At 31.7% G+C, this 16,670-nt stretch overlaps 2 protein-coding genes across 4 annotated transcripts in view; one reads left to right on the top strand and one right to left on the bottom strand.

Annotated features, from left to right (window-relative positions):
- The first annotated feature begins 1,665 nt into the window (after positions 1 to 1,665).
- The window catches only part of LOC105347243 (inter-alpha-trypsin inhibitor heavy chain H3), an 84,335-nt gene continuing 69,330 nt past the window's right edge, over positions 1,666 to 16,670 (top strand). The window contains exons 1-3 of one of the 3 annotated variants that reach the window (XM_066081845.1): positions 1,666 to 1,804; positions 9,032 to 9,189; positions 10,502 to 10,612. In XM_066081845.1, coding sequence (XP_065937917.1) covers positions 1,736 to 1,804; positions 9,032 to 9,189; positions 10,502 to 10,612 — 338 coding nt within the window. In that variant the 5' untranslated portion in view covers positions 1,666 to 1,735. The remainder of the gene's footprint in view (positions 1,805 to 9,031; positions 9,190 to 10,501; positions 10,613 to 16,670) is intronic. The other 2 variants (XM_066081844.1, XM_066081843.1) reach the window with 2 other exon arrangements.
- On the bottom strand, positions 3,663 to 7,290 carry LOC136274605 (uncharacterized). Its single transcript, XM_066081847.1, has 2 exons — positions 7,231 to 7,290; positions 3,663 to 6,995 (listed from the first exon to the last, which is right to left on the bottom strand). Exon 2 carries the CDS (start codon positions 6,991 to 6,993, stop codon positions 5,329 to 5,331), a length of 1,665 nt encoding a protein of 554 aa, XP_065937919.1. The 5' UTR covers positions 6,994 to 6,995; positions 7,231 to 7,290; the 3' UTR covers positions 3,663 to 5,328.

Here is a 16,670-nt window from a genome sequence, read left to right as displayed (position 1 = left end):
TCTTGCAGCCACCACGTGTTCGAGATAATTGCGGGTATTAATTGCATTTAATTTAAAGCTACATGTATGTATAATAACTGATTAGATAGTATCATGTAAACAACTTTAAATATAACACTTTCAATTTCAAGGAATCACCAATCTTTGTGTTGAAATGGTAGCTATTAGCCAAAAATTGATTCTACCGACGGACTCTGATAATCGTATTTATGTGAACGATATGTGACATTAAACGTCTAGACATTAAGAATGTTAATATTAAGAATATTCTGTGACCTTTTCTTTAAAATGCAAATAAAACTTTTAACAATGAAATAGTTACAAGTTTTACTTATTCCAGTGTCAGATTTATTTGTAAACTCTAGAATTATACCTTCTTTTCAGTTTGATAGATAGCAAATATTTTGTTTTAAAAAATGTGTAGCTGCAAAACTTTAGTTTTATGGTAGTTTTGGTTGACGAACCGTAAACCTACAGACACACCAATTTACTTGTCTCGAATGTTTTCACCTTACCCAAACTTCGAAAGTGAAGTATGTTTAGTTCACGTTAGAATAAAGAGTCGCCAATTTATCTTGAAAACAAAACAAAACCACATCGTTTTACCCTACGGGGCTGAAAGGGTGTTTAAAATTAGAGGCAAGAAAAGAAATGGCATCTTGATCAAAATGTTTAAAAATTGTTTAGTTTAAAACAAAAGAATTAGTTCAAAACCGTACGTTAAGTGTTGAGTTAGTTACAAAACAATTGATGTCAATGGACTGGGGAATTAACAATGCAAATTACTCACATCGGTGGGCTGTAAGACAGTTTCATCTACACGTGACATGGAAATATGACAGATGTAACATAGGTGTGAACATCGTTTTATTGCAAAAAAATATAATGAAATATCAAAAGGCAATATATGTCACAAGCATATAAGTGTACCCGAGTCTAAGGATTGTTAAAAGGTAAAATATTTAGGGATTATGTGGAGAAAATATCTTTCTTAATATAGGGATGAGTACAATTCCTGGTCAGCGGTGGTATGGTATGGTAATGGTATGTGACCTAATTATGATAAAATTTTATGTTAAAAAACACTGGATATGGGAGAAATTATATTAATTTTTATTTATCTTATCAACGATAAATATATCTATAATAGATTTTTGTGATAAATAGTTCTTTTTCAATTATTATTCACTCATTTAGTTCTTGTAAAGAATATTGCTGTGACCATTAAATGACAGTTTAAGTGTTTTGACAAGCCATCTTTTGAAGTATAACAAGACATGCATATTAAAGAAAGTGTATTTATATATATTAATTATTTTTATTAAAGTATTATTTAAGTGGTGTTTTTTTATTTTAAAAAAATGTCATTTTCAACTTTCTTAATTGTGAAATCGTTTTTCCAATGTCAAATATGGAAAAGTGATTTTCATGAAATGAACTGTAAGTTATCCATTAAACGCGATCATTTTCAACACAAATGATATAAGAAATAAGTACACCATGAAAATTACATTATTAAAAAGAAAGACTTAATATTTTTTGTGTATTCTGATAAAGATCTTATTTTGGGGTAAATATTCATATGAGTAAAGTAAGAAGATAAAAATGCGTATATTTGATAATAAACTCTCAGGCTGAAAAACAGATGAATGCAAGAGTTATTGGTATTGTTTTGCAGTAAGACTTGCGTACACAACACAATAGTCATATCTTCGAATTCCATGATACAACGAATATGTCAAACATAGTGATACTTTACCTTTGTTTTGCTGCATTCTATCAATGTACTGGCCAGACGTTACAGGTATGGACATATATTACATCTTAAATATAACCAGATTTAAAGACGACTTAAATATTGTCAGTTGTAATTAAATGTAGGCTATGTAATATACTACAAGCAATTGATAGGGGATTGTATTTGACTGTAAAGAATAAACACGACTTCTATTTTACTGTATTGTAAAGTAAATGAAAATTTTCCGTTGAATTATTAAATAAATCAACGTATAACAATCCGTGAAAATGTAATATATCTTACAGTGAAGATGTACGAAAGCTTTCCTCTGCCAATTGAATTAAATTTTCAATATTTAAAACAACGAGTTATGTTGTAAAATATCTTGTAAACTTGTGTAAAGATCTTGTAGTTATGACTAAGAATGGTCCCGGTTTTTTCACTTATCATGTCGTACGTAATACTATGCTGTTATATTTGTTGTGCACACATCATGTAATGCCTTTAGTCTGACTTATTAGCATATTAAAAGGACTTGTTAGCTTATTATTCCGAATAAACTCATTGTTTGTATGACAAATCAAATTGTAATTAACACTTGCTATATACTTGACTGAGTATATCTCGACCTAAGTAATAATTTCCCATATTTAACTGAACTGAACTGAAAGGGAAAAGTGGACAGCAATATTTGTAGAGCTAGATAGGCCTCCGTAGTTCTGCGAGGTTTTTTCCCCTTGCATTTGTTTACAAACTTTAAAACTCCACAATCAGAGCAGAGGAATTTCAGTTATTTATTTGCAAACGTTTGGAACTTTATGTGTTATATTCTCGTAATTTCTTCAACTTGCAATCTTTTATGACATATCGTTAAGTACATAAGAAGAATTTGCTTTACAATTTTTTCTTCGAATGTTTGTACTTACATTGCAACAAATCCATGAATGATGCTCATTAAGCGCCTTCTGACACAAGTTTAAGTAGATCAAGTGTAAGATTAGTATATGTTACACTGACTTTGAAGTAGGATATGTATCATTATAACAGCGCCCTAAAAATGAAAGCCTCTTTATTCTGAACCCCAACCTTGAAGTCTGAACTAAATACGTAAGAAAGCGTCAATATCTTAAAACCATACTGATGCCTTTTTAGATGCGTAATTTTAAGACATAGACGCTACAACATCACTGTTTAAAGTGTATTGCAAACTAGGTCATGTGTTACAATGTCAGATGTGACTTTTTGGACGGAAAAATTTAAGGAATTCTTAATTTTTTTCTGACTTTGTGTAAATTGCTACAAAATTATTTCCTATTCTGCAACTGTCGTCTTCTATGTTTCACAGTATTCCTCCGCAATGTTCATGAAATGTTCAAGGGCACTGTGATATATGTATATCGTCATTTCTTTATCAATTACTTACTTAAATCTATGGACATTTTATCGTTCATCTACATAGAGAACCCTTTGCAAGCATTTCGCAAATACTATCATGAATTATGATCCATTCAAAATCATGTTTACTAGAACAGTGCAGAACTTTGACTCTTCTGACTTTTTTGTCTGTATCTATTTGCCGAAGGTGCTGATAGAAAAAATGTACAACGTAAATACCAAATGTATACCATAAATATCAAAGATATGACGCGTATTGGCCTTATTGTTTGTTTGTTTGTTGTTTTATTTAATTTTATGTGTCAGATTAACACATTAACCATCCAGGTACACTGGACTTATCGTTACATGTCTCCATTAAACAATAAGTGTCACTGCTGTTTTTATTTTGAAAGGAGTTAAAATAAATTAGACTACAACCAAGTTAATTCATTAAAAGAAAAGGTTATTTAAGAAAGAAAACACAAAATTCGAAGGTCAAAATTCAAGCTACTGACTATTCACATCAAATAAACCAAAGAACAATATATTAAAAATGATATACATTAATTTTATATTTCAAAAAATTTACAAACTCGTGGTATACACACGAAACAAATACATACAAAAATTTAATTGTTTAACTCAACTGATACTTATTTTCACCCTCAAACATATACCATGAACCTGTCAAAACCTAAGGTTTATAAAAGTATCTCCGCTTCAGGGTATTATATATTCACCAATCATGCAAGTGATATATCTAAACCTAGCAGAAAAATATTTCTCATAGATTTGGGTTTTTTTAAACGACATGAATTTCTTTCAAAATTTGATGACTTTCTATGAAAGAATTATTCCAAACTACTGTAAGAGGATCTGATTTTCAGAAGAATAATTATGTTTACTTTAAGAGTTAATATCTCTGAGAATATAATCTAAATAATAATTTCTATCAATGGTGATATGACACACTAAAACTCACACAGCAATGTTGTCTGTCTATTACTGTATATAGGGTTATTTTCATTTCATGTAATTTTCGCCTTTTACACTTGCAAATAGTTTCGCTTTGTATTGTATTCGCTCAGACACGTTTGTGTTGAAAGAGAAAAATGTTGATAAATTGGAATTCGCCCAGTTGCCAGCGAAGGCAAAAGGGGCGAAAACAATACGGTGGCCAATATTTCCCTATATATTGTAATGAAGTGTAAATGGATTTTCAATTCAGTCAACTATCAACAAAACAGACTTTATGATATTTGCAATTGCACATTCAAAATGTTTGGCTTCAACAGATACCTTTCCATAGTACATGGCAAATAAGACTATCTCATAAATAACATCGTAATAAATCTTCTCTTTGAATTTACTTTTAATGCGAAGACTTTTTTAAGCATTACAACTATCCTTAATACGCAACTGTGGAATCATTTTTATTCGTGGGAGTTAATGTTCGTGGATAGTCAAACTTTTCGTGTTTTGTGGGAAGGTAATTTCATCAGTATATAAAGCCGATTGTATTAAATTAATGATTTTATATATGTATTGCATTGGCGATGTAAGTCATTGGGCAAGAGTTACCCACGAAAGCCACGAACATTGGTCCCCAAACAACAATGATGATTTCATAGTATACCAGTGAACTCTTCGACCAAAGATATCTAATATTACACCTTAGATTTTAAAGGGGAATGGCAAGGATGTTTTTATTTTTACTTTTTAAATGTTAACGTTTACAATGCTTAACTAATCATTTTCGTTGTCAACAAAAATTGCACCGTCAGTTGTCAAGTAATAAGCGCGAAAAAACTGGTGCTACTATTTTTGCTGACCATTAATATTACATTGGGCATTGTAAATATTATTATTTAAAAAAATATAGAATTTAAAAAAAAATGATTAGACCCCTTTTAAAAAATGATCTTTGAATGCGAATAAAGTACAAAAGGAATCTTCCATTTAACATTGCTGTACATCAGGTTTCCTTGTATATCACAACTTAAAGAAAGCAAAATGTTCAAGAAGATATCGTTTCATTGCTTGATCGTAAATCAGCATTTAACATTTAATATTTTCACAATGCAATGATTTTGTTTAAAATCTAAAACACTTTATATGTCATATATAAGATTAATTTTCACTAAAGGCCCGGTCTTTAGGTCTCAATGATATGATATTGTTAAGTTAATTTAAACACTGTCAAACATTTCTGCCTATTGTAAATATTTGATTTTCTTGACATTGCCTTTGTAAAACTCACACACAAACAGATTGTCATTATTGTCCACACATAAACCATAAGGCTCTTCCAGATCACAGTTATCAATGTAACGGAGACACTCTCCATTTTTATCCAGAATGTGGATACGATGGTTGTTTTTATCGGCTGTCAGGATACGACTCTGGCTGTCTGTTGTGATTCCATGGGGTTTAAATGGTTCGTTCTTGGTAACTGAGAAATGACCGTCGTACCTCCATCTGAGCTTTCCGTCCTCATTAACCACCACTACTGCACCAGCCGCCCAGTCAGATACACAGATGTCATGGTTTCTGTTCTCTGTGATGTATTTAATGATACCATTCCCTGAGTACAGAGGTTTACCTTTATCATCAAATTGAATTGTTTGTTTTTCTGTAGATCCCGAGTAACGGACAACTTTGGATGGAGTGTAATCATCATTGTACATGGTAACTAGGAGATCCCCACTAGAGGAGATACACAGCTCAGCAGGCACCCATCCCTGTAATCTGATTAACTGTTCTATCTGTCCATTCTTTAGTATATTGACTGTCTTTGACCTAACAGCAGAGTACAGAAGATCTCCATTAACGTCTACAGCTATATCTCTAGGCCATTCTACCAATGTTGTAGTGTTTGTTTGATGCAGTGAACCATTAATGTTGAAACATTTGATTTCATTGGAAAATCCACTCAACCATATCTTGTCTTCACTTCCACATGTCACACTCCGTGGTAAATCATACCCCGTCTGCACTGTGGAAACAAGAACAGGTTCCCTCAGCATTTCCTTGACTAATGCTTTTGGTTGGTTAAGTGACTGGACATTTTCTTCTGTAGAAGTAGAGAATGCGGTAATTTGTCCAAACAAGCTATACAGCTTCTCATGGTCTATTGATTTTGGAATGAACGTTGGCATTCTTACCGTAATTTTAAGTGGCATCTTGCTAAATTCTTTGATCTTAGAGCTGTATTCAATGGTTTGAGATACTTCTGTAGATTCCTTAGTTTCCTTCATAGCCAGTAACGCTTTATCTATGAGAGACTGCGTCTGTTTAATTTCATCCAAATGTTTCTGTAAAATATCTTTGTGTTTTACTTTTATCTCGCTCAACTCGATTTTCATCTTGTTTATAACAATGTCGATTTTTTTGTGCCATTTCGCTCCTTCTTTGGAAATTTCTACTGTAAGCTTCTCATATCCTGAATCGAGGTTAGCAAGCTGATTTTCCAAGTCGAGTGCAATTTTTTCATATTTAGGAGTAATAAGATTTTGTAACTTCTCTGTATCCTTTTCAATAACTTCTGTTTTTGCCTTGTAAACTTCTAAAATGTCTACAAATACATGCCCTCTGTGCTGTTCAGATGCAGTACAAGAAGAACAAATAAAACTGTTGTCACAATTCTCACATTGATATTTGAAGTTTTTGTGTGGGTGCGTTATGCATTTTGGATAAATCAATGTTGATCTTCGATCCTGAAATCGGACAATTTTGTGTTTATCATATTCATCAGAGATGTGATCAACTACACAAGGCTTGCAGAGGTTGACATGGCAAAAGTCACAGTAGCTGTGAACTATGGCGGTCTCACACAGGTCACATCGGTGTACATCCTGGGCAGTAGAGTGAGGATCCATAGCTGTTTTAAAAATAATAGTTTTTTTTCAAAATAAATTACGATACTGTTACAAAATTTTAAAGCTATAATTTAGAACATTAAAACGAAACTACATGCATATATAATTTAATTTAGATAATACACATTTATTTTGATTTGGATATACAGAGCATCACGCTTTATTTATTTTTCAAAGTTAAAAATATAGGATATGAATACATTGAAATCAGAAATACGATAGAAATCATATATTTACCTAATCAGACAGGTTTGTTGTTAAACATGGCTAGGCTTGTCGCCTGACGGTAAATTTATAGTTACAATTAGAGTTACTTCCCGTGTCTCGTTAAGCCGAATATAATATACATTGATTTCTTTTTAACACAGATACATGCACGAGTTGTAGATGTCAGATATGTCCCATTGTAATATCCCAGTTATATCAAAATATCATTAATGATCGAATGTCCTTCAAAGAAAGGTGCATGAGGTTTCTTTTTAGAAATACTTGTAAACTTAATTAAGACAAGTAAGTGGTCAAAGAGGCCTTTTTCTTTTTACACCTCTCTCCCCTAAAAATTTCCAAATATCCCCCATGCATTATGTAGATTAGAAATCAGAAGAATAGATTGTCGTTATAATCGCCGCTCCTATAAAGAAATAAACACCAGAATATTATTTGACATTGATCTTTATTTATGATATAATTATTATTTATTGATTTTTTTTTTATTTGATTCATTTTTTTTTGGGGCAAAATCATTGGGGCGGGAGCGTCACTCATTTATGCATAAAATATTTATTTTTTTAAAGAAAAGTTCTTGCACAAAATAGATGCAAAACCACCTTGCCTTTATGGTAGCTTGTGGGGTTTACTGCATGTGAGAGAAACATATACTGCCCGCCTGATGCATTGATTTAACGAGGCCGGGTCTAATTTGTTCTGCCCTAGTTTTTTGGATGAAAATTTTTACATGAATTTCTACTGATATAATTATTATTTTAAGATTAAAAAATAAGACATTTACCACACCGTTTGTTTAGGGGGTCATCTTAAAGTTTGTTAATCTTTAACATAGGACCCTATGGCATTTTGCTTGAAATGTATCAATTTTGCATATTTTTTACATTTTTCAAAACTTCTGCCCTAGGGATTTCTTTTTCTGTTCTACATATTAAAGTTATTGCTAAAAGGCATCAAATGGTCAAAAAAAAAAAAAACCTTTTACCTCCTGGTTTGTTCCAGGGGTCTTATCAAAGTTGATTTTTGTATGCCCAATTTCCCGGATTAGTCAGATAATGGCTATTTTTTATTTGACAAAGGCGGAAAAGATGATCTATATAGTATTATTAAAACATTCAGACATATTTAAGTAATAAAAAAATATATAACATCACATATTAAGGGTCATTAATATAAAATACACGGTTACTGTCTTGAAATATATGAATTAAGCTATATTTAGGCGGGTTAAGAAAACTTGACACAGGGCTAGGCTTGCTGAATCCTCTTCACGTTTCCGACCCGAGCCCAAATATAGCTTATACTTCGAGACATTTATGTTTATTCCACAATATAACATTATTTTTACGCATCAAACGAGATATTTTCAACAATTTTCGCTGAATATCTGCAGTTGAAACTATCACGCCATGGCGTCAACCAAGCAAAAAGATGACGTCACAATACAATTAAACGCTGCGCGAAAGCGTGCGTACTCGTTCTGTACTCGGCCTCGTTAAATGTTTTATTTCTGAAATATTTTTCAGATTCGTCATCGTGGTTATAAAATAATCGTGTTTTAAACACAGAAATACTTATCCAATCAAGGAACGTCATTTCAATGTAAAATATTAATACTGTGTAATAATTTATATTCGTGTTGGTCAATTTTCGTGGATAGCCAAAATTGTTCTCGTTCATGAGGACATAATAACATTTGTAGATAATATTTTGTAGATAAATATAGAATATATGCTACTAATGGTTACCAACGAAAACCACGTTATTGGTCATGCACGAACAATGATGATTCTACAGTATATTTCGATTGTAGAAGCCACAGATTGGTTACCTTCATGTGATGTCTGACATCCGGTTTCGGTTTGCCACCACGTTGGTCACCAGTGAAGTTGCTAATCCTGCCATCACGTCACAAGAAGTCAGATTTGACGTCACACTTCCAAATGAAGCTTTCATATCAGACTTCCAAATGTGAGTCAGATATTATACTGATCATTTGTTTTTTTGTTTTTTTGGTTCAATGTCTTCTTTAAGGATGAACAGTTTTATTAATAATGCATTGAATCCAAAATGCTAAATGTATGTATAATCTTTCTAAAGGACAAAATTCAACTTTTGCCTTAGATTTTCTCCTCATAAGGGATATTGACGTTAGCAAATTTATTAAATATTATTATCTAAATCAAAATATGAGCTTTATTTGCAATTTTGGTTATTAATCTCGACATTAAAAGTTCGTCAATTTGTTGATACAAGTATATTATATAATATATATTTCCTAATCGACTTTATATAAACCGGTATTTACGAATATAGTTTATATACTATTAATAGCATATGTATACATCTTTATCGATTTTAAATTTAAAATTGTATTTTTAAAAAATATATTTATTGTTTACATTGCTTAAGTAATACATATCTAATAAGCTACCAACATTTGAGTGTCAATCGTTCAGTTATAAGCAGGATTCAAAGATCATAATTATTCGTTTTGTTAATAAAGGCTAGTGTCACGTTTTTGCTTATATTGGTTAAATATACCGGTCAAAGTTCTTTTTCAGACTGATTTTTCTATCTGCTTATCTATTTTCAACGCATTTTGTCTCGTTTGTCGCATTTATTTTGGGTTTAAACTTGGGATTTTCTTGTCAACATCCAAAATAATAACAAAAACATGACCTGGAGTGCGCTTTGTTCATTTATAAAAGAATTAAATTAAGAGCTCTGTATCTCGCTTATGCATGTATATTGACAGCTGACATTTTGGTTACCTATTAGAAATAATCTGAAAAGTAAAATTTTGACCTAGGCAAATACATATCAATATTGACAAGTCTAAAAATAAATCTCAAGAGAGTGGTATGTCGACCAATGCAACAGGTTTTGGTAATGAGACATTTTAAGCAGTGGACTTATTTATACCCCCTCTAAAAGATTACTGCTCTAGAATTAAGGATAAACTACCAATTTAACAATTATAACCATTGGATGCATTTCTGCATGGTCGATTGAGTTATAAAACTAGTAATTAGCAAAGAAACCTATTACATTTAAGTTTATGATTAAATTTTGGTGTTTTTTAAAGTTTAAAACAATATTATAAAAATTGATCTAATGACATTTAGCTTTACAACATACGTATGACTGTATAGAAAAACTTTCAAATTTCTTACATAAATTTAACGAAGGTCTATTTATTGTAATGTGCATCATGGTAACCTAAATTTGTATTTAAAAGAAAAGATGTTATAGTTATTGCAATATGTTATCAAAATTTTAGGGAGATTGGCGGACTTATTTATCCCGGTGAGGTAAACGAGAAAGTTGCTGCACAGAAGAAGTATGACGCAGCCAAGAAAAAGGGACAGAGTGCTGGACAGGTCAAACAAAAGTGTGGTCCCAATATTTACCCGTCACCAATATTGATCCGTTGGATGAGTAAAATTTGCGATCGTTCCAGTAAAATTTGCGATCGTTCAGAGAACCGCGATAGAACTAGATGGTTAGGGTCCCTCTTTCTCGCTATCTATCTTTCGTATCATTTCCGTCGAAATATTTTAATAACACTCTTGATATAATCCTATACAATGTTATTTCATTTAACTACCAAATACACCAAAATAAAAATACCAAAATAAAATGATAAATTTACGGATTCTTTCAAAATAGTTAAATAACTATAGGCCCATTTTCCGCCACATTTTAACACATTGTACAAATGATTACGTACAAATGTGCGCGTATATTAATATTCAAATCAAATATTAACATTCGAGTATATATATATATATATATATATATATATATATATATATATATATATATATATATATATATATATATATATATGTGTGTGTGTGTGTGTGTGTGTGTGTGTGTGTGCGTGCGTGCGTGCGTGCGGATTTCATAGCGTGTCAATCCGAATTTTTCCGTGGAACTACATTGTGCAGCAAGCTTTTTGTGAGGAAAAATAGCCTGTTCAACTCGTACGATTTTCCACAAATGGTACATGATGAACGGTAATGTAAATTATTTGTCACCAAACAGTTTATGACGAATTTCTGACAATAAGCTAAATAACGTATGTTATTCGATGAGCGAAGACCAGTCTGTGACTTTAATCTATACATGTGTGCGCCCATCCCTACATTTAGAGAATGTATTTTTTTGGGGGGGGGGGGGGGGGGGGTCACTAACATTATTTACACATGTATGTAAACATCGCCCCATTTGTTCTCAAATAACTCTGTATGTAATTTTAAACTTGCAAGTACGACTTTTCTTTCTCCGACATTTCTTTCCATGTATTAGCATCATTTTATTTGATAAATGGGCTGGTCTATAAAAATGCACCAATCCGAATCTTTGTTCCGAATCGCAATTGAAATTCAAACCGATTAGAAACTTAAGTGTCCTCGCTCAATGCAATGCAACATCGACCGGAGATCTATGTTGGATTTGCAACAAAGACAGGAAACACTATCAAGGGCTGTAAGTTGAATATTTTATGGGTTGGTAGGCAACTCAATTTTTAACAAAATCCTTTTCTTCTTTGAAGGCACTGCATAGTAAATCAAATGATACAATTTTTAATCTCTGACAGAAAAAATCCACAAAAGTTGTTGTTATAAGGCTAAAAGCTTTAATTATGCCTTGTTCTTTATGTCATTAAGTATAATTAAAAACATTCGAATTTTAATAGATAACATTTATAATATAGTCGAGTTTTTGGTAGTAATGGCTACAAAATATGTACAAAAACAGACGCACCCCCCCTTCGCAAAGAAGCCAATAAACGTACATTATATTCATTTTTAAAAAATAAATCAAGTCAATATTTGCATCCTCTATTTCATTCTCGATTAACGTTAACCAGAACGACACGCTTTGATGAAAACAGTCAGTGATATATGATATAAGTTAATGAAATCATTAAAACAAGAGGCCGATGGGCCACATTGCTTACCTGAGGAAGAATAGGCATGATAAAATCAGCCTTATGCTAGTAATGTAGTCATAATACAAAATATCTGGACAATGTAGTAGATTACATGTAGATCCTGTTAAAATAAAACTCCATTTCCCCTTGGATATTCTTATGTTTATAATCAAGTCCCTTTTCTATTAACAGAATGATTTTATTGTCATATCACATGTTAAGCATCGTAGTTCTCAACAAGATCCTAAACAATTATTTATATATGGGATATACGAGGGTTGTTAGAAAAGTTTGTGGACAAAGTGATTTATGGCAAAATTACTATGTACTTTGTTAGATGACGTATGTTTTATTGAATGACTACCATTGGAAAATAAGTCTGCAAAAAATCATATGATTTTAAAGTTGTTCTCAAAAGATGCAGCGATTTTTATTTTGCATGAATTGGATTTACGGAGCACCATTTCATATTTCCACGACGTCAAGTGACGTCAAATACTGAAAGGCAATTTAAACTCTTTTTTAAAGTAAACACCTTTTAGTTCACACATTTTTCATGCCATTAACCCATTTATAAAACGCATGTGCACACCATTATTTGTCAAATTTTTGAATAATGTCTTTTATGTCATATCGTAGATCATTTAGGTCCGAAAATCTCTGTACACGCAGTTTCGACTTCAGATAAGAAAATAAAGCGAAATCCATATGTGCAAGACCCGGGCTGTATGGGGGGTTGGGATGCTGCAAGAGCTCAAGATATCAGTAATTCCATTTTCAAACCTTCAATTCCAATTGTGGTTCCAATTATAGTAAACCTTTGTCCTATAGATTTAAAATAGCAGTATCAAAGAACCTTTTGGTCACCATCGGAGATTTTTCTGCGTGCACACATTTAAGGTGTCCAATTACGTTAACGTTTTTGACTCATTTTTCTATCGTTGGTCTTCCATATTTGGCGATAAAAAGGTCAAAAATGCATCAATTTATTTGAAACTTTCAGAAAATGACCTTCATAATTTATTGTGATCTCATATGAAATATCGTACATTTTATGCGCTTTGCCTGTACATTTACTTAAAAGGGAAAATGGGTACAAAATATGAAACAATTAAAAACTGACATGCTCCGTGAAGCAAATCTTATCAAAATAATTAATCTGTGTAATTTTAAGGTCCATTCAAAATAAAGAAATCTTCACGTATTTCTTTAAAAATACGTCAAGATTAAATATGAAAAGTTTCGCTGGTATCATGCCTATTGTGAGAATCAAGAATCGTCTAAGTGTGAGAGTCTTAACAGTTTAAAAAAATCAGCAATATGTCAAAATGCTTGCATATAAGTTTAATCATATGAGATAACATTATACAGCAAAACTCGGTTATAACGAAGTCACTGGGACCTAAGAAATTACTTCGTTATATCCGTAATTCGTTTTAATCGTATAAGAAATTCATTAAATTTACATAGCTGGGGATCCAAGTTGACTTCGCTATATCCGTGAATTCGCAATATCTGTTTTCGTACTAAACGAGTTTTACTGTAGTTTTTGTGAATAATAAAAATGTTTTCCTTTGAACAATTGGATCTCCCATATGGTCCCACCCAACTCCTCCAAATTTTGACTTAACAAATTTGAATCTACACTACCTGAGGGTATTTCCACATACTTTTTAGCTTTCCTGGCTGATCAGTTTCTGAGAAGAATAGTTTTTAAAGATTTACTCTAAATATTCCTAAGTAAAAGTTTCTAAGAAGAAGATTTTTGATGATTTACTCTATATATTCCACTGTAAAAATTTGACTCCCCATTGTGGACCAACCCTACCCTCGGGGGTCATGATTTTCATAACTTTGAATCTACACTACCGTAGGATACTTCTACATAAGTTTCATCTTTCCTGGCTGATCGGTTTCTGGGAAGAAGATTTTTTGATGATTAACTTTATGTATTCCTTTGTAAAATTTCGACCCCCTATTGTGAACCCACCCTACCCTCAAGGGTCATGATTTTTACAACTTTGAATCTACACTACCTGATGATGCTTCCACATAAGTTTCAGCTTTCCTGGCTGATTAGTTAAAACGTGGCTCAATGCAAGACAAAATCACGTTTTTATTGATTGTGCATATACGAGGGTTGTCCAAAACGTTTGTGGACACACGTAATTTTATTCAAAATAACGCCGCCATTATCAGGAAAGTATTATAATATTTTAATGTAGAGTATATTAATGTATATGTATACAAATTAGAGCAATGTACATTTTTGTATTGGAGTTATCATTAATATATACATTGCCTAAACAGGCCGCACGGCCCAGTCTATCGTTGAGTTATAACGACGTTTCCATAACGTCGTTGTCCTGGGGTTACTTGAGAGTAATATGCCACATTCACCGTTTGGTCAGAGAGTAGAAACGCATATTCCATCAATATATCGCTTGTGCCACTTGTGAATAAGTAAACTCGAACCTTTTCAACGTTTTTCCTGTTCCCCCCATCGTTTGTTTTGTTTCTATCGGTGTGTTACCTCAGTCGACACAATTTTATGATATGCACATAATATCACTTAAAGTCACTGGAAAACAATTTCAGTAACTCGAATATTGATTATCTTGCGAAATGCTAACAATATTCCTTTTTTTAAGTAACATTTAAAAAACAAAACTGCATAGACCAATGAAGGTATCTGTGGAATAAAAATTACTGATTTAGAAACCAGGAAAAAGATTTAAGCTTTTTATCAAGTTGAATATTTTGAATGTTGATAAGCAATTCAATATTGAAGAAAATCTTTTTCTTCTCCCGAGATAAAACATAAAAAAGAACCATCTAATAGTATATCTTCATCTCTGACAGAGAAACACAAAGCAAAAGTTGTAGTTAAAAAGGCAAACACATTCTGTTTGCTATATTTCTTATAAGTATAACATAATTTAATAATAATATAATTTTTATTCATGAACACATCAATTATAAATGGGAAGATGACGTACTTTCTAATTTATTGGTTATTTTATAAGCCTTTTTTAATATTTTAATAATAAGTTATTCAAAGTAATTATTTGCATGAACTCATAGAAATATGAAGATGTTTCTATAATTTTAAGATGTGCAGATTAATATGCATTTCTTATTGACAGGTTTATTCGTAAATGCTGGAATTATTCCTTCGTTTGAGTTTGACAGACACGGAAAAATGAAAACATTTATGGGAGAAATAATTATTTTTTACAAAAGTCATGTGATGAAAATTACACCATCAGAAATAATCTACGATGGTGCTCATCTGTTTTGGCAAGATAGCTTACCATATGATTTTGATGACCTTAAGGTGGAAATCATTACAGTGGGTGGATACAGAGTTCTGAATATGGATTTCAGAAACAATGTACAAATCGCCATCAAGAAAACTAACGCATCAAGTCTTGGCTAGTCAATCGATCTATGATAAGGGATTAAGTTGGTCTATTTCCAATCAATAAAAACAATGAAAACTCAATAATGATATTTTAAAGTTTAAAGTTTTTATTGAAGATTTAAACAATTATACTATTAGCGTTAACTGTAATGCGTTGTGTACAAAATCCACTTTAAAGTGACTAAGTAAGTGTAAATTTAAATTATACATTTATTGATTTTCTAGGCCAATTTCTACATCGATATATTTCGGTTTACAAACAACGCAGTAATAAAAAGGATCAAATTGTCGGCCATCTTCAAATCAAAGAACCGGGGTTTGACATGAAATCACGACCAAGCGAGAACCGTGTTGGAATATTCATTCCATATTAAAAGACGTGTTTGATAGAAATGTCCAAGATTTCTACATAAAAGATATTATGCAAACATAATACCCGTTACGTTCCTACATTTTTTTCTTTCATTATTTGTTTATATTCGAGTGTTATATTGCATGTATGTACATAACAGTTTTTGTATTGGACACTCATAAAATGAGAATATATGTAATCTATAATAAATCACGTTTACTTTCGGTTTTCATTTAAGGCCCATTATCATAATCATGTTTCATTTATGTATTTGTGAATAATTGCAAAAACTGTGTTCAACTTTCTGGGGTTTTTTTTGTTTTTGACTAAGCAATTTTTGAACATAATGAATGCCAGCGGATAATAAACATTCTGCATCCATCGACTGCAAATACATATATGTTTGTTCATGTCAGATAACATTTTAAATTACATTTGAATTTCATTTACATTACAAGTAATTCGAATCAAATGGCTTACACAGAAACCAATATATGGATATAATAGTTTGCTTTAAAGTAATTATAGAAAAAATAACTTTATTTTCGATTCAGAATTTGCAGGCACGGGGATGTTCCAAAATGTTTAGATGCACATGTATATTGTGGGCTTTCATAAAATTACATTATTGAAAAGATCATTGTACAATATCATCTTACTGTACTTTGTGTCATTTAAGAATAAAAAAAGCAAAAGCTATTTTGAAAGGGTTTACATTTGCTATACATCCCACA

This window comes from Magallana gigas, chromosome 4, assembly GCF_963853765.1.
Source record: "Magallana gigas chromosome 4, xbMagGiga1.1, whole genome shotgun sequence".
Classification (NCBI taxonomy): Eukaryota; Metazoa; Mollusca; class Bivalvia; order Ostreida; family Ostreidae; genus Magallana; species Magallana gigas.
Note: the sequence above shows the minus strand (reverse complement) of the source record. Positions and strands in the feature narration are given on the sequence as shown.